General features: G+C 49.2%; 2 protein-coding genes across 2 annotated transcripts; both read right to left on the minus strand.

The window, feature by feature from the left end:
* Nucleotides 1-1,823: 1,823 nt before the first annotated feature.
* Nucleotides 1,824-2,771, minus strand: LOC120387444 (olfactory receptor 52R1-like). The gene has a single exon (XM_039508223.1). It carries the CDS (start codon nucleotides 2,769-2,771, stop codon nucleotides 1,824-1,826), a length of 948 nt encoding a protein of 315 aa, XP_039364157.1.
* Nucleotides 2,772-17,280: 14,509 nt separating this feature from the next.
* Nucleotides 17,281-18,228, minus strand: LOC120383540 (olfactory receptor 52R1-like). Its single transcript, XM_039501703.1, has one exon. It carries the CDS (start codon nucleotides 18,226-18,228, stop codon nucleotides 17,281-17,283), a length of 948 nt encoding a protein of 315 aa, XP_039357637.1.
* Nucleotides 18,229-24,886: the final 6,658 nt, after the last annotated feature.

Consider the following 24,886-nt stretch of genomic DNA (forward strand, 5'->3'; position numbering starts at 1 on the left):
CGTGGAGCTCCGATCAGCACGTGTGGTGATGCAGTTAAAAATCAAAATAAAGAAAGAGCTCCAGCATGGACCATGCAGATGTGATTGCTGTAAGGGCAGGCAAATCTGTTCTATCAGCGCGCCGTTACAGAAGACAAAATTCAAAATCATTTTTTAAAAATCTCCTGACAGACGCCATAGCAGGGGCTCAGCGCACTGCTGCGTGACAAGCGTAACAGAAAGCCAAAGAATGAAATGGACACTCATGGACTGGAGGACTCAAGCTATCCCACAGTTCCTGCAGTCTCCGAAAAGCATTTGCATTCTTGGCTGAGCTCCAAATGCTTCTAGGGTCAAACACAGTGTCCGCGGTGGGTCAGGGCATAGCTCGGCAATTTACGCACCCCCACCCACCCCCAGAAGTGAAAGGGAAAACAATCCTCTCTTGACTCTTTTACATGTCACCCTATCTTTACTGAATGCTGCAGATAGACGCGATGCTGCAGCAATCAACACCAACATCCTTACTCCCTCCCCCGCCATGGGTGGCTGATGGTGCAATACGACTGGTATCTGTCCTCGTCATCAGCCTATTGGCACATGGGGCAGTGCAAAAGGACTGGTAACCATGCCGACTAGCATCCATGAGGTCAATCAAGGGCGCCTGGCCCTAATTTTTCCTGGTAGATGGTGCAGTATGGCTGGTAACCGTCCTCATCATAGCAACAGGGGGCTGAGCTCCATCAGCCCCCACCCTTCATGTGTAAAGAAAAGATTGAATTGCCCCTGGACTAGCAGCAGGATGCTGGGCTCCTCTCCTCCACACTGCTTAATGTCCTGTCTGGACTATCATAGCAGCTGGAGGCTGCCTTCCACTCATTTCTCACTAACAAGTCACTGTGTCTTATTCCTGCATTCTTTATTACTTCATCACACAAGTGGGGGGACAATGCTACGCTAGCCCAGGAAGGCTGGGGGAAGAACGGAATCAAAAGGTGGGGTTGTTGCAGGAGCACCCCCTGTGAATAGCATACAGCTCATAATTTCTGCGGGATCTGACACAGAGCAGCTGTGCTCTCTGATACAGTGGTTCTCTAGTACACTTGCCCATATTCTAGGCAGGACTGATTCTATTTTTAGATACCAAAAAGGAGGAATTGACTCAGGGAGTCATTCCCAATTTTGGCTTTTGCGCCCCTGGCTTATCTCAGCCAGGGGCACTTATGACAGCAGCAAATGGTGCAGTGCAAAAGAACTGGTAACCATGATCATCTTATTACCAATTTATGGTATGGTAGATGGTACAGTATGGCTGGTAACCATCTCTGCTGTCATGCAAAAGCAAAAGCATGCTGCTGTGTAGCGCTGCTGAATCGCCTCTGTGAGCGGCATCTAGTACACATACAGTGACAGTCACAAAAGGCAAAACAGGCTCCATGATTGCCATGCTATGGCATCTGCCAGGGCAATCCAGGGAAAAAAGGCGCGAAATGCTTGTCTGCCGTTGCTTTCCCAGAGGAAGGAGTGACTGACGATATTTACCCAGAACCACCCGCGACAATGATTTTTGCCCCATCAGGCACTGGGATCTCAACCCGGAAATTCCAAGGGGCAGGGGAGGCTGCGGGAACTATGGGATATCTACGGAATAGCTACCCACAGTGCAACGCTCCAGAAATCGACGCTAGCCTTGGACCATGGACGCACACCACCGATTTAATGAGTTTAGTGTGGCCGCGCGCACTCGATTTTATACAATCTGTTTTGCTAAACCGGTTTATGTAAATTCGGAATAATCCCGTAGTGTAGACGTACCCTGAGATCCAGAGCACCAGGAGTAAACTTTAGGTCCCTTTATGAGGAAAGAGCCGGAGCAGCCTGTCCCGGATCTGTTTGGTCCTCACTCCATAGATGACAGGATTTAGCATGGGGGGCACCAGGAGGTACATGTTGGCCATGAGAACATGGAAATGCAGGGGCACATTGTGGCCAAACCGCTGCGTGAGGAAGGAGAAGAGACCTGGGATGTAAAAGGCTAAGATGACACAGAGGTGGGAGCTGCAGGTCCCCAAAGTCTTAAGCCGGGTGTCCTTTGTGGGGAGGCTGAAGATGGCCCTGAGGATCTGGGTGTAGGACACAGCGATAAAAAGCATATCCAGACCAATCACAAAGAATACCACAAAGAGGCCGTAGTAATTACTGACACGGGTATCGTTGCAGGCCAGCTTCACCACGGCGATGTGCTCACAGTACGTGTGGGGGATGATGCTCGTTCTGCAATATGCCCACCGCCTCGCCAGGAAGGGAGTGGGCAGTACGAACACACAACCACGCAGCAACACAGCCAGGCCAATCTTGGCAACCACAGGGTTTGTCAGGATGGTAGAATGTCTCAGGGGGTCACAGATGGCCACGTAGCGATCCAGAGCCATGGCCACAAAGATCCCAGACTCCACCGTTAAGAAGCAGTGAATGAAGTACATCTGGGTGAGGCAGGCACTAAAATCGATCTCCCTGGAATTGAACCAGAAGATGCTCAGCGTCTTGGGCAGGATGGACGTAGACAGGACCAGGTCGGAGATAGCCAGCATGCAGAGGAAATAGTACATTGGCCCATGGAGGCTCAGTTCTATCCTCACAATGAACAGGATGGTGAAGTTCCCCAAGATGGCTACAGCGTACATGGCAGAGAAGGGGATGGAGATCCAGACATGGGCCGCCTCCAGGCCAGGAACACCCAGCAGGATGAAGGTGGAAGGGTTGGTGAAGTCGGTTGTGTTGGGATCTGACATAGAGTAGGGGGTGAAGGTGTCTAACTCTGAGGCAGAACGGTGTCTCCTGCATGTACCATATCTTCCCCTGACTTCCTGTATGTGCCCAAGCTCTAGGGTGATGTTCGCAGTAAATATTCCTGGACAGAGAGAAAATGTTAATATGTGACACTACAGGCACTACTGGAGGTGTTCTCCTGGGTGAAGCAGATTTGTTGCTCTCCACACACTGATAAATGGTGTTTTCATAATTCAGGAAAATAAATTATGAACAGCTGACCCTACTAATGCCTATTCCATATATTATGTTGCTCTATGCATCAATATTTCCTACACATTGTGTATGGAGAAATTTTGGCAAACCAGTAAAGTGCCTCAAACCACTATAAATACTACACACCACAGGGGAAAAATAATCTGTGAATCCTTGCTAGCAGCTCCATGGAAACACTTGCTCATTCACAGCAGTGGCTAAAACAGAGACAATGTTCAGATGTCAAAGGAATAGGGTGGAGAATAGCCTGCTCTGGTTTTGCTCACCCAGGCTCTATAAAGAACATCGCAAATAAAATGTGGGGTTCCGTGACAGGCTATGAAAATGGGGCAGGTTGCCATATGTGCGCAGAATAAAAAATCAGGGACTATTTAATTTAGAGAAGAGACAAAGAAGGGAGCATATGACAGACGAGAGAAAAAAAAGAATGGAACTGATTATATTAAAATGGAAAAAACAGAGAACAGTTCCCAATCAGTAATATCTATTGATACCTATTACTACAAAAGGGCTAATTCCCCAAAACTGTTGCAAATTATCAGCTAAATTGATTAGGAGGAAAAAATAGAGACAGGGAAATGAGAATAAAAATGGGGAGGTCTTTAAGAAGAGTTCAGTAGATAGCTAACAGTCCTCGATTCCACACTCAAAAAGAGCCCAACTTTGGCTAGAAACCCAGTTCAGCGGCAACGTGAAGGCAGCAATAATGGTGGGAAAGCAATATAAAACTAACGGGATGAAGGGAAAATAGATGGCAAGCAATACATATTGGAAAGTATGTAAATTGATTAGGGGGCGTAAAAAACATTGAGAACAAATAAAAAAGCAATCCTAGAAAAGGTAGTTTAGTTCTGCATTTGGAAAGAAGTGTCATGAGGTGATGAAATACTTTCTAGTCCATTAGCACTCAAGGAAGTTCTTAAAGAGCCTGTATAATGGAACCTTAGAGTAACGAGCTCCAGAGTTACAAACTGACCAAAAAACACACTTTATTTTGGAAGCAGAAACATGTGACCAGGCAGCAGCAGACAGGGCCGGCTCTGGGTTTTTTGCTGCCACAAGCAAAAAGAAAAATTTGGCTGCCTCCCACCCCAGCCCTGGACTCCCCACCCCCCGCACTCCCCTGCTGCTCCAGCCCTCGGTTCTCCCCTTCCACCCCCGGTGCTGCCCCAGCACTGGGATCCCCCCTTTTCCACCCAACAAGAGCCCTCCCCCCACCCCCCTGCTGCCCCAGTCCTACAGCTGTCCCAGCCCTGAGTCACTGGTAACTCGCTCCCAGGGCAGGTCATTCAGCAGGAATTTTGGACGTGCACAGAACACAGACAGGATTGGTTCCCATATGATTACTGAACTGCAGTAAAGTGGAACAATTTTCAGCTTGTGTGATTGGAGGAGATCTGGATGCATATTATAAGACTGTCCTCGATAAATGAGGAAAAGTTGAGGTGCCTTTATTATTCTTTTGTTCCACTCCTTCTTTCTATGGTGAATTTGCCAATGCAGTATCACTGTCTTCCTTTTAAACAAATAAAACTAAACAAGGCAATGGCTGATGAAAATAGCAATTCCAGTCCTAAAAACCACTGGGAAGCATTTCTTGCTCAATTTTATCCTACTTTTTCTACAGCAATTTACAGTGGATCAGTATATTTGATTTGGGAGAAATGAAGTAACAGCTGCCCAAACTGAGCTTGAGCACTCCTGAATTCTGAGGGTGTTCAAATCTGGAAGGCAGGAGCTAGATTGCCTTTCTGAATATTAGCTACATCTGGAAAGGAAAAGTCAATTTCTGCTTCCATGGCTCAGCAGTGGAAATCCTCCTACGTGCCTGGTACTGTATCTGAAGCTGCCCAGGTCCAGTAGAGCCTCCCCGCCCTTACTTTTCATTTTAAATTCTAGTGGGATCCACATACCTCCCTTGCTAGGCTTTAGTTAGAGAGGGGCACTGTCCATTTAGTCCACCCAATTCCTTCTTTGGGGGCTGCGAGGTGAGGTCACACCAGTATCCCTAAGCCAGTCTGGGGATGTCTTCTGAAGGGGATATCTGGGCCAAAGCCTTCTACTCCTTGGGCACACTTGTTCCCCATTCACAGTGCCACCCCGCTCTAGCAGTGAGCTCTCCATTCACAGCAAGCGGCAGCATGAGGTTCCAGCTACCACACTCTCTCCCGCTCCCTTTCCTGCTGTTAGTGGCCAAGGGAATGCTGGGAAATGTAGTTATTTCTCTCCTCCACGACTGGCTCTCTAGGCAGGGGCTAGGCAAGGAACTACAGCTCCCAGGGTCCCATAGGTACTCAGCTCCCATTCGGGATCCCCAGCTGCTCCATGGCTCCAGTTCTGCAGGGTTGTGAGAGGGGATGAAGTGAGTTGTTTAAAAAAAAAAAAAAAGGATGGCCAAAATGCCGCCCCCAGGAAATGTGCCACACCAAGCACCTGCTTGTTTTGCTGGTGCCTAGAGCCAGCCCTGGCAGCAGAGCCCAAATAATATAAAAAAGGGCCTGATGCTATTGAATATTTTGATCAGTGATCTGGAAGCAAACAGACAATCACTGCAGATAAAATTTGGGTACAACCCAAAGACTGGCAGAGCAGTTGCAATAAGGCAGCCAGGGCAGGCATACCGATTGAGAGAGCATTTTAACACAGCTAAAAGACAGCCACAGACATTATTGGAGCAAAGAGTTTAGCTGAATGGGAGTCACAAACACATTGGCCATTGAAAGTGGTGCTGGTGGCACCACCTTTAGTTCAGGGGACTGACGCTTTGAATTAGAAGAACTCATTTTGGGTTGCATATGAGTTTGCCAAACTCTACGCGATTGGGTTGAAATTTACCACAGTGGGCATCAGCTTATGTCCAAATTGTTTTTTTGTTTTGTTTTGTTTCTTTGTTTTAAGTTTCAGGCATAACATTTTGATGACTTCTTGAATGAAATTAGGAGAGAAGATGTCTTGCCCATGCTGACAAATCTTTATCATTGCTGCAATGAGGAGCCCTACACCTCCATATTTTCCAGCAGATAAAAGTCAGGAAACAGCCCCCCTATTAATATCCAAAGTCCTAGGTTTTTCAAGCAGGTGAGCTCCTCAGCAGAAGATGGTTACCTGTGAATCACTAGATGGAAGTGTCTTCCCTGGGAATCCCTTTCAGGTACCCGTGTCCCACACCTCTCTCAGCCCAGCATCTGCAGCAGCATCCCATGCCGAGAGCCAACACGGGGTGTGCACCGTTTATAATATAGCTCTGAAATCCCACTGAGTTTCAGTCAGCCCCTAGCAGAGAGGCAGCATCTGGATGTAAACAGGCTGGAGACAAGCCTGTTGGCACTTCTGTGCTATTTATCCAGCTTTAGGAGTAAACAGTAATTAAGGGAACTTCCCAAAGGGAGATGAGAACTCTTGGGCTGTGTCCTCAGAGACGAATTGTCTGCTGCATGTATTTGTTTATATTTAAAATGTTTAGTTAATTAGGAAGAAAACAGGGATAATGCCTAGATCTCCATAGGGCCTGATACCCTGTGGATATCTAGGAGGGATGGGTAGATATTTGACAGGCAAATCTGGAGAATAATGAATGAGGGGAGACACAAACACTTTCTCCAGGCACTCCGGATGGTTTCTAATACATCAGAGATTGATCTGTAATTCTCATGAGTGTCTATCATCATCATGTTGTGCAGCACCTTTCATTGAAGGATTTTGAAAACACCTAGTGAAGGAAAGTGACTATGAACATATTCCCATTATACAGATAAGCAAACTAAGGTACAGGGTATTCAGACGTGCTGGAGTCACCCCTGCAGCACCTCCTGCTGGTGACTTTGGGGAATTAGCTAGTTCTAGCTCTGGAGCGTCCTCTTCTGGCTGGTGATCCACCTGTCCTCTGGCCCCCGTGTCCCTCCCGGACCCAGTGCCCTTGTACCTGGGGTGCTTCCCCCAAGCAGTAACCTCTTTCTCTTTGGATCTCTCCCTCCCAGGGGAACCCCCACCCTCTATCCCCACCTCACCTGAGTATCAGGCTACTGCCAGTCATCTAGCCCCGCGCCCTAGGGCAGACTGCAGTATCAGCCACTCATCACGGGCAAGGTTGGGTTTGGACCTGCTGCCTTGGCCTACCCCTGGGCTGCCCTCTGCAACCCCCAGTACCTGTTTGCCCAATGCTAGGCCGCAGCCTGGAGCTTTCCGGGCTGGAGCTGCCCAGGCTGGAGCTCCCCAGCTCCTCAGCCTTTCCCCAGCCCTGCTCCCCTCAGGTACCCTGTGTCTAGCTCCCTGCAGCCAGGCCCTTCTCCCTCTACAGGCAGAGGGAGACCTGTCTGTCTGCCCCGGCTTCTCTGCCTTTATAGGAGTCTGGCAGGGATGGTTCGTGGGGTGGGACGCAGAAGAAAGGCTGGAAGAGGGAGCCTGAGCCTTCTCCATCCTCTCAAGGTGAATCTGAGGATTTCAGAACTAGCTGGAGGTTGTGAGCTCCCCACTCCTGTGAGGTGTGAACTCCAGGACTCCACTTCTGCTCCCGCTCAGAAACCTGCCAACACATCACAGTCATTGGGGTGGCTTCAGGGGAACAGAATCAGCAAAAGCAACACCAACAGAATGTTCCTGTGGACAGAGGGCAGCTAGGGGGCCTGACCTTGGACAGAGGCCTCCCTTTCCCCCCAATGCTGCCCTAGAACAAGGGGGGCCCTGTAGGCTGGATAGAGACTGGATTAGAGTTTGCACTGGATTTCTTCTCTCCTTCTCGGTTCATTTCCTCCCAGTCTCTCCCAGGTGGAATTGAAATCGAATGTTCCAGGCTGAGTCAGACTTTCCAGCACTGCCCCGGCTGGAGGGCGCTTGCATTCCCACAGCTGAACTCTCTGCCTGCGCCCCTGGCTCATCAGGGGTATTTCTCCAGTGTGGAGCACCTGGGTTTTTAAGCACTGAAATGAGACTGAACGAATTCTCCTGTCCAAGCCGAAAGGGGATCGCTACATGCACCTGTTTTAAAGTTACTAACACTCTGTAGCTGGCCAGCATGGTTTGGTCCTGCTTTGAGCAGGGGGTTGGACTAGATACCTCCTGAGTTCCCTTCCAACCCTGAGATTCTATGATTCTATGACTTTCGTCTGCAGCTAAAGGCAAAGAGGAGGGGCCAGGGCCTGATTTACCTGGATTATTGTGTTGATTATTTATGATCATTATTTGTATTGGGGAAGTCTCCAGAGACCCTGCTCCAGCTCAGGTCCCCTTGTGCTGGGACCTTCACAAATACAGAAGAAGAAACAGCCCCTGCCCCTAGGAGCTTATCAATCAAATTCATACAAGACACAGCTACTGTGTGCAACAAGTCACAGTGGGTGGTTGGGAGATGGGGGAGTGACAGCACTAAGAATGGGTGGTTCCATAGGCTGCTGGGTGGGTGTGAGACAGTGGAAATGCACAGCCAGGCCCTGGCAGTTGGAAGAATGTCCTGGGCCTTTAATAGCAGGGCAGATGTTTGAGGGGAAAAACTGGGGCTAGAGAGAATGGGCCATTGAGTAGCAGGTGCATCATAACTTTCCCATTGACACCTGACAGCACACACACTGTACAACATGTGTTGCAATTGTATAACTGTGGTAGCAACAATGATAAAACTGGTCATTATTCAATCACACAGCATCACACCCTGTTCTCGTCCCATGAGGGTGCGAGAGCTGTTAGCCAGCTAAGCAAGGGCCATTACCCGGGCTCTAGCAGGGCAAGCAGCTGGGACATTAGAGCCGCTGGAGGACGGGAAGAGCAGATAAAAACCTGCTTTACTGCTGGGACCCTGCTCCTCATACAAAGACAGAAGGAGAGAGTCCTTTAAAAGTGAGCGGTGGACGCCCGTGAAGTAGACTGTTTCCTCCAACGAAGCCGCCGGCACCCTTGGTTTTGAACCTTAATTTCTGTTTGACTAAAGCATCTTCCAAAAAGGCATCCAGGGTTAGATCCACACAGGCCTTTAGGAAAATACTGAATTTAGGCACCATTGCCTTTCTCAACCCCCCAGCTCATCTGCTGTCTAACCCTGTAGGAGCCTAAGATTCCACCAGTAGCCTTTGCAAAGCAACCTGAGCACTGACACCGCTCCACAGCGAACCAGCTGCTCAGAGTCTCAGCTCAGGCCTCAGATCTGGTGGGGTTCTCCAATGCGTGTTCTCTACCCATCTCCCCAGCAAGCCTGATCCCTTAGCCATCCTCAGATCATGCCTCCTGGGTGGGGCCTTGCAGTTCAGGAATGTGTGTATGTACAAGTGTCTGTGTGTGTTTGTGTGTGTATGTGCACCTTTGTGTGTCTGCGCGCACATGCACCTCTGTGTGTGTGTGCATCTGGGTATGTGTGTGTGTCTATATGCACCTTTGAGTGCACATGCATCTGTGTGTGTGTGTTCATGTTTGTGTGTCTGCATGCACATGTCTGTGTGTGTGTGCGCATGTGGGTATGTGTGTGTTTATGTATTTGCACCCCCAGAATATCCCATAGGCCAGTGCCTTAGCGCCCTCACTTGGATTCAAATCTCAAATCCACTAAAAGTTTATTTGTACAAGGTGGAACAGCTCCAACCGGAGATACTGAGAGCCCCACCTGAAATTCTCATTTGCCTGCTGCTCAGTGTGCTCATGTGGGATGTGGGAGACTTGTGTTTAAGTCCCTACTCCAAATATGGTAGAGCAGAGATTTTGGATCTGGGTCTCCCACTTCTCTCTCGGGTCTCCCACAAGAAAACGCTAACCTGTTCTGGGCATTTCACTCTAGGAGAGGACTCCCATGTCGGAGAAAAACTCAGTTCTCGCTTTTTGTTTGGGTGCAGCAAAATCAAATACTTTATTATTTCTCCAGTAATTACAATGGAGGGAGAGAGTGCCATAGGACACAGGGTCGCCCCAGTCCTGGACAGGTCTCTCAACTGGTAAACAATTACATTAAGCCTTTATACCTTTGTTACAGACAATTTCTAGCAATCATGGAGACAGTAAAGAGAAAACAATTGCATTTATTTATACATAAGCCTTTCTGCTATCTTATTTATCTCACTACTAAGAAAAGCAAGCCTGCATATTTGGTTAGACTGTTGCAAGGTCGTAATAACTTTTCACACAGTTCACTCTGTCTCATATTATCTTGCTTCTACAAATCTCACGTCATTAGGGTCACAGCTAGCCTAACTTATGCTAAGTAACTAACATGCATTAAGATCCCTTCAAATCCTTGTTAATTATTTACTGGCTTCCACACCCATGTAGAAATAGCCTCCTCTCATCAGCCGGACTCCTGGATAGACACATCAATGGGAGATAGGGCCCTTCATGAACCATGAGAAAAAACCCACTGGATGATGATTCCCCATGGACGTCTCCTTGCTGAGATCTATCAGTTAGCCAGTTCTCACTCCATCTAACGAGTGCTCTAATGACACTGTCTAGTGCCACTTTGTTAATCTGAATGTCATGTTGTACTAGGTCAAACAACTTGCAATGGTCTCAATGTGCACAAGTTAGACAGAGCCGCACGGAGGGCAACGAATATGATTAGGGGACTGGGGCACAGGACTTATGAGGAGAAGCTGAGGGAACTGGGGTTATTGAGACTGCAGAAGAGGAGAGTGAGGGGGGATTTGATAGCAACTTTCAACAACCTGAAGGGGGGTTCCAAAGAGGATGGAGTTAAAGGTGGAGGTTCGGTGTAAACGTGTCTAATTCCACTCAGCAGGGCCTCCCAGAGGATTCAGGGGGCCTGGGACAATGCAATTTTGGGGGCCCCTTCCATAAAAAAAGTTGCAATACTATAGCATACGATATTCTCGTGGGGGGCCCTGCAGGGCCCGGAGCCTGGGGCAAATTGCCCCTCTTGCCCCCTCCCCCCTCTCTGGGCAGCCCGGCAGTCAGCCCAATCACTGAGAGGAACTATGGTTCCATACGTCTCAGCTGGTATCAACAGCAGGTTTTTGTTGATTTTGGGTTTTTTTCAAGCTCTCCCCAGGGGTTGGGTTAAAAAGGCTTGAGGGCACCTCACAGGAAGGAATTGCCAAGTGCACTTTCCTGCGTTCTCAGGGAGGTTTTTGCATTGGGTGGTGGCAGTGATAACAGTCCAGGGCCAGCAGGGCCGCCCAGACGATTCAGGGGGCCTGGGATAAAACAATTTTGGGGGCCCCTTCCATAAAAAATAGTTGCAATACTATAGAATACTGTATTCTTGTGGGGACCCTGCGGGGCCTGGGGCAAATTGCCACACTTGCCTCCCCTCTCCCCCCAGGCAGCCCTAGGAAAAATAAACATTTAAAAACCTTCTGCATCTCGGCACAAACCCAGTTTTGAGAAAACTTCTTTTCTAGTCACCTTTACAAGGTGTCACTGGTTCTCAGCATCAGCTAGTGCTAAAAGGCATTAAAGCTCATTAAAAGGGTTGGACAAATATTTTCCATCAAAAATTTTTTGGATTGAAAACTAGGGGTTTTTAAAAAGCAGAAAAAAATCACGGACAATGTCTGCTTTCCTTCAAAATTTGTTGTGTTTTTTTTAATTGAAAAGCTGAAATTAGTCTGCCAAAACCTGAACATGGTTTGGGGTTTCAGAAGTGTGTGGCCAAATATTTGCTGCTTGCAGTGTTTGATTGTTTAAAGAAACAATAAAAACATTCTGCTTAAAAAAATCCAAAACTTTTGAACCACTTCAGCTTATGACCAAACGCCTGAGCCCATCCAGTCAGAGACTTTTCCAGGTTTCTGATACTCTGCTGGCTTCCTTGACTCATATATGTCTCCATAACTTTGGGTTCATTTAGCTTAGAACATAAGAATGGCCATATTGGGTCAAACCAAAGGTCCATCCAGCCTAGTATCCTGTCTACTGACAATGGACAATGCCAAGTGCCCCAGAATGAGTGAACCTAATGATCAAGTGATCTCTCTCCTGCCGTCCATCTCCTCCCTCTGACAAACAGAGGCTAGGGACACCATTCCTTACCCATCCTGGCTAATAGCCATTAATGGACTTAACCTCCATGCATTTATCTGATTCCTAGAGTCTGGCTCCATGGAGTCCCTCATAAACTGGACACGGTTATAGTGGGTTTGTCTTTAGTATAATTTATGTACATACTCCACAAACTGAGCATCTGAGCTTGTTCCAGAATCTGGGCTGAGCCTATGTTGTGAAAACTGAAATGCTCAAAACAGCACACGCATGTGAATGGACACAGGGTGCTAAAATTCAATTAACCCAGGGGGTCTCAGACTGGGGGTCGGGACCCCTCAGGGGGTCACGAGGTTATTACTTGGGGTCGTGAGCTGTCAGCCTCCACCTCAAACCTCGCTTTGCCTCCAGGATTTATAATAGTGTTAAATATATTTTAAAAAGTGTTTTTAATTTTTAAGAGGGGAGTCGCACTCAGAGGTTTGCTATGTGAAAGGGGTCACCAGTACAAAAGTTTGAGAACCACTGAATTAACCCCTCTGGAGCCTCAGGGAATGCAGGGGAGAGGGGGGTCTCCTTGGGTAGGGTTGGGAAGGAGGTAGGTGGTGTAGGATATTGCTCTTCTCATGTGATCCCTCCCCCATGGATCTCTTGGCTCTATCTCTGTTAATCTAAAGTGGCTAATTTTACTGAAGCTACCCTCCCCTGACATGACTCTCCCTATGGCACTGAAATTAAATGTAGACTATAATTTGGCATTTGAGAAGCGAAAGGGAAGGTAGCCCTAAGGGAAAACAGCTTGGCTCTTTGTGTTAAATAGCCGTGTGCAAGCCTCAAACTGCTGAATGAGCTGTAGGGTAGGGAAGGCTGTGCCTCCCCAAACAGCCTGGCCCTGCCCCCTATCTGACCCCCACCCACTTCCTGCCCCCCAACTACTCCCCTCAGAATCCCCAACCCATCCTGCTCCTTGTCCCCTCACCGTTCCCCTGAGATGCCCCCCAACCACCACTCCAGGACCTCACGCCCCACCAACCCCTGCTCCCTGTCCCCCCACTGTCCCGACCTCTACCCCGCCCTCCGCCAAATCCTGACAGACCCCCGGAACGCCCACCATCCAAACCCCCGTTCCCCATCCCCTGACACCCCCCAAAAAACTCTGCCCCCTCCCTGTCCCCGGGACTCCCTGCCACTTATCCAACTCCCCTGGCCCCACCCCCTTACCATGCCAGTTACCCCCGCCTCCCCCGCTCCCGGGGCCTCAGCACGCGGCATACAGGATCGGCCCTGGACAGCGCTGCAGCAGCGTGGCTCTATGGCACCTGAGCTCGCAGCCCTGCCCCCTTACCACGCGGCTCTGAGTGGGAGGAACTCAGGCCCTGCTGGAGCCAGGCCGCTTTAGCTCTGTCCTGGACATGGCGCGCTGAGGTGCCGGGGGATAGGAGAAGGTGTGGGAGGGGCCTCAGACATTCTCATGGGGGCCCCTGCGGGGCCCGGGGCCTGGGCAAATTGCCCCACTTGACCCCTTCTGGGTGGCCCTGAAGGCCAGGGAATCTGTAACCTTGGGGAGCTTTAAGGCAGCCTTTAGTGGCAAGTACTTTTAAAATCTCTTGCCAGATCCCACCTTCTGCACTCTCAGGGTATGTCTACACTACAGGATTATTCCGATTTTACAGAAACCGATATTTGGAAACAGATTGTATAAAGTCGAGTGCATGAGGCCACACTAAACACATTAATTCGGCGGTGTGCATCCATTTACCGAGGCTAGCGTCGATTTCCAGAACGTTGCACTATGGGTAGCTATCCCATAGCTATCCCATAGTGCCCGCAGTCTCCCCTGCCCATTGGAATTGTGGGTTGAGATCCCAATGCATGATGGGGCAAAACAGTGTCGCAGATGATTCTGGGTAAATGTCGTCACTCAATCCTCTCATCGTGAAAGCAACGGCAGACAATCATTTCACACCTTTTTCCCTGGATTGCCAGGGCAAATGCCATAGCACAGCAACCATGGAGACCGTTCAGCCTTTTTTCACTGTCACCGTATGTTTACTGGATGTTGCCAACAGACACGGAACTGTAGCACTACACAGTAGCATTCCCTTGCCTTTTGCAAATTAGCAGAGATGGTTACCAGCCCTACTGTACTGCCTGCTGCTTTGCAAGTTGACAAAGACGGTGACCAGTCATACTGTAACGTCTGCTGCTGTCATGGGTGCTCCTGGCTGGCCTCGGTGAGGTTGGCCGGGGGCACCTGGACAAAAATGGGAATGACTCCCCAGGTCATTCCCTTCTTTAAGTTTTGTCTAAAGGGAGAGTCTGTCCTGCCTAGAATATCAGGCAAACCTACTAAAGAACCAGAAAGGCAAACAGCCACTCCGGGTCAGAGCCCCAGACATCCCGCAGAAATGATGAGCTGCATGCCATTCTAGAGGGTGCCCCTGCAACAATTCCACCTGTTGCTTCCCTCCTCCCACATCCCTCCTGGGCTACCATGGCAGCTATCCCTCCATTTGTGTGATGAAGTAATAAAGAATGCATGAATTTGAAACAACGCTGACTTTATTGCCTCTGCAAGCAGAGATCAAAGCGGGGAGGGGAGGGCAGCCTCCAGCTGCTAGATATTCCAGGCAGGACTGAATCTCCATTAGACAAAGCTTAAAGAAGGGAATGACCGGGGAGTCATTCCCATTTTTGCCTAGGCGCCCCCGGCTGACCTCACCGAGGCCAGCCAGGAGCACTCATGGGACAACGATGACAACTAACAGTCATACTGTACCAAAGGGAAGGGAAGGGAAGGGAAGGGGATGCTGCTGTGTAGCGCTGCAGCACTGCGTCTGCCAGGAGCATCCAGTAGACATACGGTGACATTGAAAAAAGGCGAGAAAGGATTTTTTTCCCTTTGCTTTCACGGGGGAGTCGGGGGGGGGAGAGGTGAGGCGGCGACAACATATACCCTGAACCATCCGTGACAATGTTTTTGACTGTTCAGGTTTTGGGAACTCAGCCAAGAATTCAAATGGCTTTCTGGTACGCTTTTCTCAGCTCCTTAAGTTTCATGCAGCACTGTGTTGAGTTCTGTTGTGGCCTCTGTCCATCATAGCCTTGGAGATTTTTTCAAATGTTTTGGCATTTCGTCTACTGGAACGTAGTTCTGATAGAACAGATTCATCTCCCTATACAGAGATCAGAGTCAGTATCTCCCGTACTGTCTGTGCTGATCAGTACTCCACACTGGGCAAACAGGAAATAAAATTCAAAAGTTCATGGGGCTTTTCCTGTCTACCTGGCCAGTGCATCCAAGTTCAGATTGCTGTCCAGAGTGGTCACAATGGTGCACTGTGGGATAGGTCCCAGAGGACAATACCGTCGAATTGTGGTCACACTAACCGTAATTTGAAATGGTAATACCAATTTCAGCGCTACTCCCCTCGTCAGGGTGGAGTAAAGATATCGATATTACGAGCCCTTTATATTGAAATAAAGGGCTTCATTGTGTGGATGGGTGCAGCGTTAATTCGGTTTAACACTGCTAAATTCGAAATAAACTCGTAGTGTAGACCAGGCCAAAGTTTCAGAGTGGAGAACAGCCTTGACAACTGACAATCAAAATGGGATGTTTTTCACGAAGATCTGCTCTAGTTCAAACAGAAATGACTCATGGGCAGCCCTATGGCTGGTGTGATGTAGGAGGTCAGAGCAGGGTCCCTTCGGGCCATATAATCTATCAATCTGTCTAGCATCACCTGCAAGGATAATATTTGTCTGTGCCTCATTATGGGTCTTTGCCCCACCCTGGGTGCCACATTTCGGGTCTGGGCAGTTTGAAAGGAATAAAGGAAATTCAGTGCTGAATGATGCTTGCTATTCAATTCCACTGAGAGCAAATGAACAAGACTCCTTGTGATTCTTTGTGGACTCCTACTGCTAAGGAAAGAGAAGGAGACCAGGCTGAGCTGGGAGTCGAGCGGAGCCGACCAGCACCAGAGGGGCCGGAGGAGCAGCCCAGGGAGGAGAGCTGTGTCATCAGGAAGGACAAACAAAAATTGGAGTTGCAGCTAGCAAGGAATTTGAGGGGTAACCAGAAGGGGTTCTACAGGTATGTTAGCAACAGAAGGTGGCTAGAGAAAGTGTGGGACCCTTACTAAATGGGGGAGGCAACATTGTGACACATGATATGGAAAAAGCTGAAGTACTCAATGCTTTTTTCCCTTCAGTCTTCACAGACAAGGTCAGCTCCCCAACTGCTGCTCTGGGCAACACACTATGGGGAGCAGGTGAGCAGCGCTCCATGGTGAAAGAACAGGTTGACAACTATTTAGAAAAGCTGGACATTCAGATGTGGCCAGATGCAATACATCCAAGTGATTGCAGAGCCATTGAGCATTATCTTTGAAAACCCATGGCAATTGCAGCAGGTTGAGTACAGTTGGAAAACAGGCAAATATAGCGCCCATTTTTAAAAAAAAAAGGAAGAAGGAAAATCATGGGGCAGGTACTCAAGGAATCTATTTTGATGCACTTGGAAAAGAGGAAGTTAATCAGGAACAGTCAACATGGATTCTCCAAGGGCCAGTCATGCCTGATCAACCTAACTGCCTTCTATGATGAGCTAACTGGTGCTGCGGATATGGGGAAAGTGCTCCTATGTGTCTTTAAGTAACTTGCCACAAGATCATAGATTCATAAAATATCAGGTTTGGAAGGGACCTCAGGAGGTATCTAGTCCAACCCCTGCTCAAAGCAGGACCAATCCCCAGACAGATTTTAACCCCAGTTCCCTAGATGGCCCCCACAAGGATTGAACTCACAACCCTGGGTTTAGCGAACATATTTATATAAGAGCTTAGTAGATTTATTATTACTTTAATTTTCTTTCTTTTATATCAGAATTAGAAACACTGCTCCTGTCAGCTAATTGCCAAGACACAAGAGATTGCAAGTGCCCAAGTACCCCCAGGGATCACAGTTAAAGCTCCCTCCGCATACCCCAAAATCTGAACTGAAGTCCCTGCTGCAAGCTCTGGTGAGATAGAGACAATTCAGCAACAGATGGGGGGAGGGAGGGAGAAGAGTGAGTGACCCACGGGAAGAGAGGGGGCACTGGGCGGGTCCTCAAAGTCCAGTTACCAGCAGCTAGAAGTCTGCCCACCTGTGAGTTAATGAGTTGTACACAGACCGATTTCCCAGTTTGTCAGTCTGACACTGCATAGTGTGGTCAGGAAAGGATTTAATGTCACTTGTACTGTCCAGTCAGTGATTGTAGGAAGTGGACCAGGCACCATGTCACCAGCCAGCTCTGCATGGAGCTCAGTCTGAGAGCCAGAGCACCAGGAGAAAACTTTAGATCCCTTTATAAGTAAACAGCCGGAGCAGCCTGTCCCGGATCTGTCTGGTCCTCACTCCATAGATAATGGGATTTAGCATGGGGGGCACAAGGAGGTACATGTTGGCCAGGAGAACATGGAAATGTAGGGGCACATTGTGGCCAAACCGGTGTGTGAGGAAGGAGAAAAGAGCTGGGATGTAAAAGGCTAAGATGACACAGAGGTGGGAGCTGCAGGTCCCCAAAGTCTTAAGCCGGGTGTCCTTTGTGGGGAGGCTGAAGATGGCCTTGAGGATCTGGGTGTAGGATACAGCGATAAAAAGCATATCCACACCAGTCACAAAGAATACCACAGAGAGGCCGTAGTAACTACTGACACGGGTATCGTTGCAGGCCAGCTTCACCACGGCGATGTGCTCACAGTACGTATGGGGGATGATGCTCGTTCTACAATACTCCCACCGCCTTGCCAGGAAGGGAGTGGGCAGTACGAACACACAACCACGCAGCACCACTGCCAGGCCAATCTTGGCCACCACAGGGTTTGTCAGGATGGTAGAATGTCTCAGGGGGTCACAGATGGCCACGTAGCGATCCAAAGCCATGGCCACAAAGATCCCAGACTCCACCGTTAAGAAGCAGTGAATGAAGTACATCTGGGTGAGGCAGGCACTGAAATCGATCTCCCTGGAATTGAACCAGAAGATGCTCAGCGTCTTGGGCAGGATGGACGTAGACAGGACCAGGTCAGAAACAGCCAGCATGCAGAGGAAATAGTACATGGGCCCATGGAGGCTCGGTTCTATCCTCACAATGAATAGGATGGTGAAGTTCCCCAAGATGGCTATGGCATACATGGCAGAGAAGGGGATGGAGATCCAGACGTGGGCCACCTCCAGGCCAGGAATGCCCAGCAGGATGAAGGTGGAGGGGTTTGTGAAGTCAGTTGTGTTGGAAACTGACATAGAGTAGGGGGTGAAGGTGTCTAACTCTGAGGCAGAACGGTGTCTCCTGCATGTACCGTACGTTCCCCTGACTTCCTGTATGCGCCCAAGATCTAGGGTGATGGTCACAGTAAATATTCCTGGATGGAGAGACAATGTTAATATGAGACACTGCATATCCTCCTGGAGGTGTTCTCATGGGTGAAGCAGATTTGTCACTCTCCACACACTGATAAATGGTGTTTTCATAATTCAGGAAAATGAATTATGAACAGCTGACCCTACTAATGCCTATTCCATATATTATGTTGTCCTATGCATCAATATTTCCTACACATTGTGTACGGAGAGATTTTGGCAAACCAGTAAAGTGCCTCAAACCACTATAAATACTACACACCACGGGGGGGGGAAAAAAACTGTGAATCCTTGCTAGCAGCTCCATGGAAACACTTGCTCATTCACAGCAGTGGCTAAAACAGAGACAATGTTCAGATGTCAAAGGAATAGGGTGGAGAATAGCATGCTCTGGTTTTGCTCACCCAGGCTCTATAAAGAACATCGCAAATAAAATGTGGGGTTCCGTGACAGGATATGAGAATGGGGCAGGTTGCCATATGTGCGCAGAATAAAAAATCAGGGACTATTTAATTTAGAGAAGAGACAAAGAAGGGAGCATATGACAGACGAGAGAAAAAAAAGAATGGAACTGATTATATTACAATGGAAAAAACAGAGAACATTTCCCAGTCAGTAATATCTATTGATACCTATTACTACAAAAGGGCCAATTCCCCCAAACTGTTGCAAATTATCAGCTAAACTGATTCGGAGGAAAAAATACAGACAGGGAAATGAGAATAAAAATAGGGAGGTCTTTAAGAAGAGTTCGGTAGATAGCTAACAGTCCTCGATTCCACACTCAAAAAGTGCCCAACTTTGGCTAGAAACTCAGTTCAGCGGCAAAGTGAAGGCAACAATAACGGGGGGAAAGCAATATAGAACTAATGGGATGAAGGGAAAATAGATGGCAAGCAATAGATATTGGAAAGTATGTAAATTGATTAGGGGGCGTAAAAAACATTGAGAAAAAATTAAAAAGCAATCCTTAGAAAAGGTAGTTTAGTTCTGCATTTGGAAAGAAGTGTCATGAGGTGATGAAATACTTTCTAGTCCATTAGCACTCAAGGAAGTTATTAAAGAGCCTGTATAATGGAACCTTAGAGTAACGAACTCCAGAGTTACAAACTGACCAAAAACCCACACTTCTCATTGGGAAGCAGAAACATGTGACCAGGCAGCAGCAGACAGGGCCAGCTCTGGGTTTATTGCTGCCACAAGCAAAAAAAAGTTTGGCTGCCCCCCACCCCAGCCCTGGGCTCCCCCCCCCCCGCATTCCTCTGCTGCTCCAGCCCTCGGTTCTCCCCTTCCACCCCCAGATCACCCCTTTTCCACCCAACCAGAGCCCTCCCCCAACCGCCCTGCCGCCCCAGCCCTCCTGCTGTCCCAGTCCTGGGTCACTGGTAACTCGCTCCCAGGGCAAGTCATTCAGCAGAAATTTTGGATGAGCACAGAACACAGACAGGATTGGTTCCCATATGGTTACTGAACTGCAGTAAAGTGGAACAATTTTCAGCTTGTGTAATTGGAGGATATCTGGATGCATATTATAAGACTGTCCTGCATAAATATAGTATTGCCCTTATATAAATCCATGGTACGCCCACATCTCGAATACTGTGTACAGATGTGGTCTCCTCACCTCAAAAAAGATATACTGGCACTAGAAAAGGTTCAGAAAAGGGCAACTAAAATGATTAAGGGTTTGGAGAGGGTCCCATACAAGGAAAGATTAAAGAGGCTAGGACTCTTCAGCTTGGAAAAGAGAAGACTAAGGGGGGATATGATAGAGGTATATAAAATCATGAGTGATGTTGAGAAAGTGGATAAGGAAAAGTTAGTTATTTATTCCCATAATACAAGAACTAGGGGTCACCAAATGAAATTAATAGGCAGCAGGTTTAAATCAAATAAAAGGAAGTTCTTCTTCACGCAGCGCACAGTCAACTTGTGGAACTCCTTACCTGAGGAGGTTGTGAAGGCTGGGACTATAACAATGTTTAAAAAGAACTGGATAAATTCATGGTGGCTAAGTCCATAAATGGCTATTAGCCAGGATGAGTAAGAATGGTGTCCCTAGCCTCTGTTTGTCAGAGGATGGAGATGGACGGCAGGAGAGAGATCACTTGATCATTGCCTGTTAGGTTCACTCCCTCTGGGGCACCTGGCATTGGCCACTGTCAGTAGACAGATACTGGGCTAGATGGACCGTTGGTCTGACCAGGTACGGCCGTTCTTATGTTCTAATGTTAAATGAGCAAAAGTCGAGGTGCCTTTATTATTCTTTTGTTCCACTCTTTCTTTCTATGGGGAATTTGCCAATGCAGTATCACTGACTTCCTTTTAAACAAATAAAACTAAACAAGGCAATGGCTGGTGAAAATAGCAATTCCAGTCCTAAAAACCACTGGGAAGCATTTCTTGCTCAATTTTATCCTACTTTTTCTACAGCAAGTTACAGTGGATCAGTATATTTGATTTGGGAGAAATGAAGCAACAGCTGCCCAAACTGAGCTTGAGCATTCCTGAATTCTGAGGGTGTTCAAATCTGGAAGGCAGGGGCTAGATTCCCTGTCTGAATATTTGCTACATCTGGAAAGGAAAAGTCAGTTTCTGCTTCCATGGCTCAGAATTGGACATCCTTCTATTTGCCTGGTACTGTATTTAAGCTGCTGAAGTCCCCTAGCAGAGCCTCCCCTCCCTTACTTTTCATTTTAAATTCTAGTAGGATTCACATACCTCCTTTGCTAGGCTTCAGCTAGGGAGGGGCACTGTCCATTTAGCCCACCCAATTCCTTCTTCGGGGGCTGCAAGTTGAGGTCACACCAGTATCCCGAAGCCAGTCTGGGGATGTCTTCTGAAGGGGATTTCTCGGGCAAAGCCTTCTACTCCTTGGGCACACTTGTTCCCCATTAACAGTGCCACCCCGCTCTAGCAGTGAGCTCTCCATTCACAGCAAGCTGCAGCATGAAGTTCCAGCTACCACACTCTCTCCCTATCCCTTTCCTGTTGATAGCGGCCAAGGGAATGCTGGGAAATATAGTTCTTTCCCTGCCCCAAGGCTGGGAAATGTGCCACCCCAAGCACCTGCTTGTTTTGCTGGTGCCTAGAACCAGCCATAGCAGCAGAGCCCAAATAATATAAAAAAGGGCCTGATGCTATCGAATATTTTGATCAGTGATCTGGAAGCAAATAGACAATCACTGCAGATAAAATTTGGGTACAACACAAAGACTGGCAGAGCAGTTGCAATAAGGCAGCCAGGGCAGGCATACCGATTGAGAGAGCATTTTAACACAGCTAAAAGACAGCCACAGACATTATTGGAGCAAAGAGTTTAGCTGAATGGGAGTCACAAATAGATTGGCCATTGAAAGTGGTGCTGGTGGCACCACCTTTAGTTCAGGGGACTGACGCTTTGAATTAGAAGACCTCATTTTGGGTTGCATATGAGTTTGCCAAACTCTACGCGATTGGGTTGAAATTTACCACAGTGGGCATCAGCTTATGTCCAAATTGTTTTTTTTGTTTGTTTGTTTGTTTGTTTCTTTGTTTTAAGTTTCAGGCATCACATTTTGTTGACTTCTTGAATGAAATTAGGAGAGAAGATGTCTTGCCCATGCTGACAAATCTTTATCATTGCTGCAATGAGGAGCCCTACACCTCCATATTTTCCAGCAGATAAAAGTCAGGAAACAGCCCCCCTATTAATATCCAAAGTCCTAGCTTTTTCGAGCAGGTGAGCTCCTCAGCAAAAGATGGTTACCTGTGAATCACTAGATGGAAGTGTCTTCCCTGGGAATCCCTTTCAGGTAGCCGTGTCACACACCTCTCTCACCCCAGCATCTGCAGCAACATCCCATGCCGAGAGCTGACACGGGGTGTGCACCGTTTATAATATAGCTCTGAAATCCCACTGAGTTTCAGTCAGCCCCTAGCAGAGCAGCAGCATCTGGATGTAAACAGGCTGGAGACAAGACTGTTGGCACTTCTGTGCTATTTATCCAGTTTTAGGAGTAAACAGTAATTAAGGGAAATTTCCAAAGGGAGATGAGAACTCTTGGGCTGTGTCCTCAGAGACGAATTGTCTGCTGCATGTATTTGTGTATATTTAAAATGTTTAGTTAATTAGGAAGAAAACAGGGATAATGCCTAGATCTCCGTAGGGCCTGATACCCTGTGGATATCTAGGAGGGATGGGTAGATATTTGACAGGCAAATCTGGAGAATAATGAATGAGGGGAGACACAACCACTTTCTCCAAGCACTCTGGATGGTTTCTAAGGCATCAGAGATCGATCTGTAATTCTCATGAGTGTCTATCATCATGTTGTGCAGCACCTATCATTGAAGGATTTTGAAAACACCTAGCGAAGGAAAGTGACTATGAACATATTCCCATTATACAGATAAGCAAACTGAGGCACAGGGTATGCAGACGTGCTGGAGTCACCCCTGCAACGCCTCCTGCTGGTGACTTCGGGGAATTAGCTCGTTCCAGTTCCGGAGCGCCCTCTTCAGGCCGGTGATCCGCCTGTCCTCTGGCCCCCATGTCCCTCCCAGACCCAGTGCCCTTGTACCTGGGGTGCTGCCCCCAAGTAACCTCTTTCTTTTCGGGTCTCCCCCTCCCAGGGGAACCCCCATCCTCTCTCCCCACCTCACCTGAGTATCAGGCTACTGCCAGTCATCTAGCCCCGCGCCCTGGGGCAGACTGCAGTATCAGCCACTCATCACGGGCAAGGTTGGGTGTTTGGAGCAGCCTGCGTCCCCACGGTCGCCCTCTCGGCTCCCCGACTTAGGTGGGGCCCCTTTGCCCCAGCCCCTTTCTCTTTAGGGACCTTGGTCTTCACCGCCGCCTCCTTTGGGGCGGTCTCGGACCCAGCCTGGTCCTCCGGCCTCCCCCTCCCGCTCTGGGGAATAGGCCGCTTTCCCCGGCTCCCCTTGTGGCCGAGGAGGCACAGCCCGTGCCCAGCCCTGACCACCTGAGGGCTAGGCTGGGCCCTGCGAGCTCCATGAGGGCACTCCCTCTTCCAGTGCCCCAGTTCCCCACAGGCCCAGCAAGATTGGAACCCCCCCTGTTAACTTCACAGGGGGCACTCGAGTCTGTCCACGGTCTGTCTCCGGTGCAGCCCTTCCTCCAGGGCTCGCCTGGGCCCTGTATCAGCACTCCCTGGTCCGGTGCCCCGGCCGCCCACAGGCCCAACAAGTCTGTGCCCCCCCCCCGTTACCCCCACAAGGAACAGCTTTTCTGGGCAGGGCCCCCTTGCGCCCTTCCGATAGGGGCACTCCCTTTTCAAGTGCCCTTGTTGCACACAGGCCAAACAGTCTTTAAGTCCAGGCCCTGGCCTCTCGCCCCCAGCGCCTGGTCTCATACAAGGTCCGGGTGCCCACACCCGTAGCAGCCAGAGCAACGTCCTCTGCCGCTCAGCCAGATGGGCTGCCCAGGCCCTCCAATAACTGCTCTTCTTCTCCACCATTTTGGACTCAGTCCTTCTTCCGGGCAATTGTCCCACAGTCCTCACGCTTGCTCAGCCCCTTTGTATCAGGGGCAGACTGCTCTTGCCTGCATTCTCCACCATGTGTAGACGTGCCGGACTCACCTCGGCGGCACCTCCTGCTGGTGACTTCAGGGAATTAGCTCGTTCCAGCTCTGGAGCGCCCTCTGCAGGATGGTGATCCGCCTGTCCTCTGGCCCCCGTGTCCCCCCCCGGACCTGGTGCCCTTGTACCTGAAGTGCTGCCCCCAAGCAGTAACCTCTTTCTCTTTGGGTCTCCCCCTCCCCCGCGCCCTGGGGCATACTGCAGTATCAGCCACTCATCACTGGCAAAGGGGTTTGGACCTGCTGCCTTGGCCTACCCCTGGGCTGTCCTCTGCAACCCCCAGTACCTGTTAGCCCTCTGCTAGGCTGCAGCCTGGGGCTTTCCAGGCCGGAGCTCCCCAGCTCCTCAGCCTTTCCCCAGCCCTGCTCCACTCAGGTACCTGGTCTAGCTCCCTGCAGCCAGGCCCTTCTCCCTCTACAAGCAGAGGGAGACCTGTCTGTCTGCCCCGGCTTCTCTGCCTTTATAAGGCCAGTGGAGTCTGTTTGGGGAGTGGCCCCAGCTGCAGCCACTTCCCCCAATCAGCCCAGCCTAAAAGCTGCTTTCTCCAGCCACAGTCCCCTCCCAGGGCTGTTTTTAACCCTTCAGGGCAGGAGCAGGGGTCCACCCCGCTACAGGGTGACATAAATTGTCCAGGGCAACATGAATTGACACAGAGATTGAGTGTCAGGATGAGAGACAGAACCCAGGAGACCTGACTGTCCTGCCTTAACCACGGTCTCTCCATCACACCAAGAGGGAAATGGATTCCCGCTCTGGCAGGGATGGTTCGTGGGGTGGGATGCAGAGGAAAGGCTGGAAGAGGGAGCCTGAGCCTTCGCCATCCTCTCAAGGTGAATCTGAGGATTTCAGAACTAGCTGGAGGTTGTGAGCTCCCCACTCCTGTGAGGTGTGAACTCCAGGACTCCACTTCCGCTCCCACTCAGAAACCTGCCAATGCATCACAGTCAGTGGGGTGGCTT

The sequence above is a fragment of the Mauremys reevesii genome, linkage group 1 (assembly GCF_016161935.1).
Source record: "Mauremys reevesii isolate NIE-2019 linkage group 1, ASM1616193v1, whole genome shotgun sequence".
Lineage (NCBI taxonomy): Eukaryota > Metazoa > Chordata > Testudines > Geoemydidae > Mauremys > Mauremys reevesii.

Bases quoted from the DNA above. Each gene is read 5' to 3' on its own strand.
- LOC120387444 (XM_039508223.1), bottom strand. From the start codon at position 2,771: ATGTCAGATCCCAACACAACCGACTTCACCAACCCTTCCACCTTCATC.
- LOC120383540 (XM_039501703.1), bottom strand. From the start codon at position 18,228: ATGTCAGTTTCCAACACAACTGACTTCACAAACCCCTCCACCTTCATC.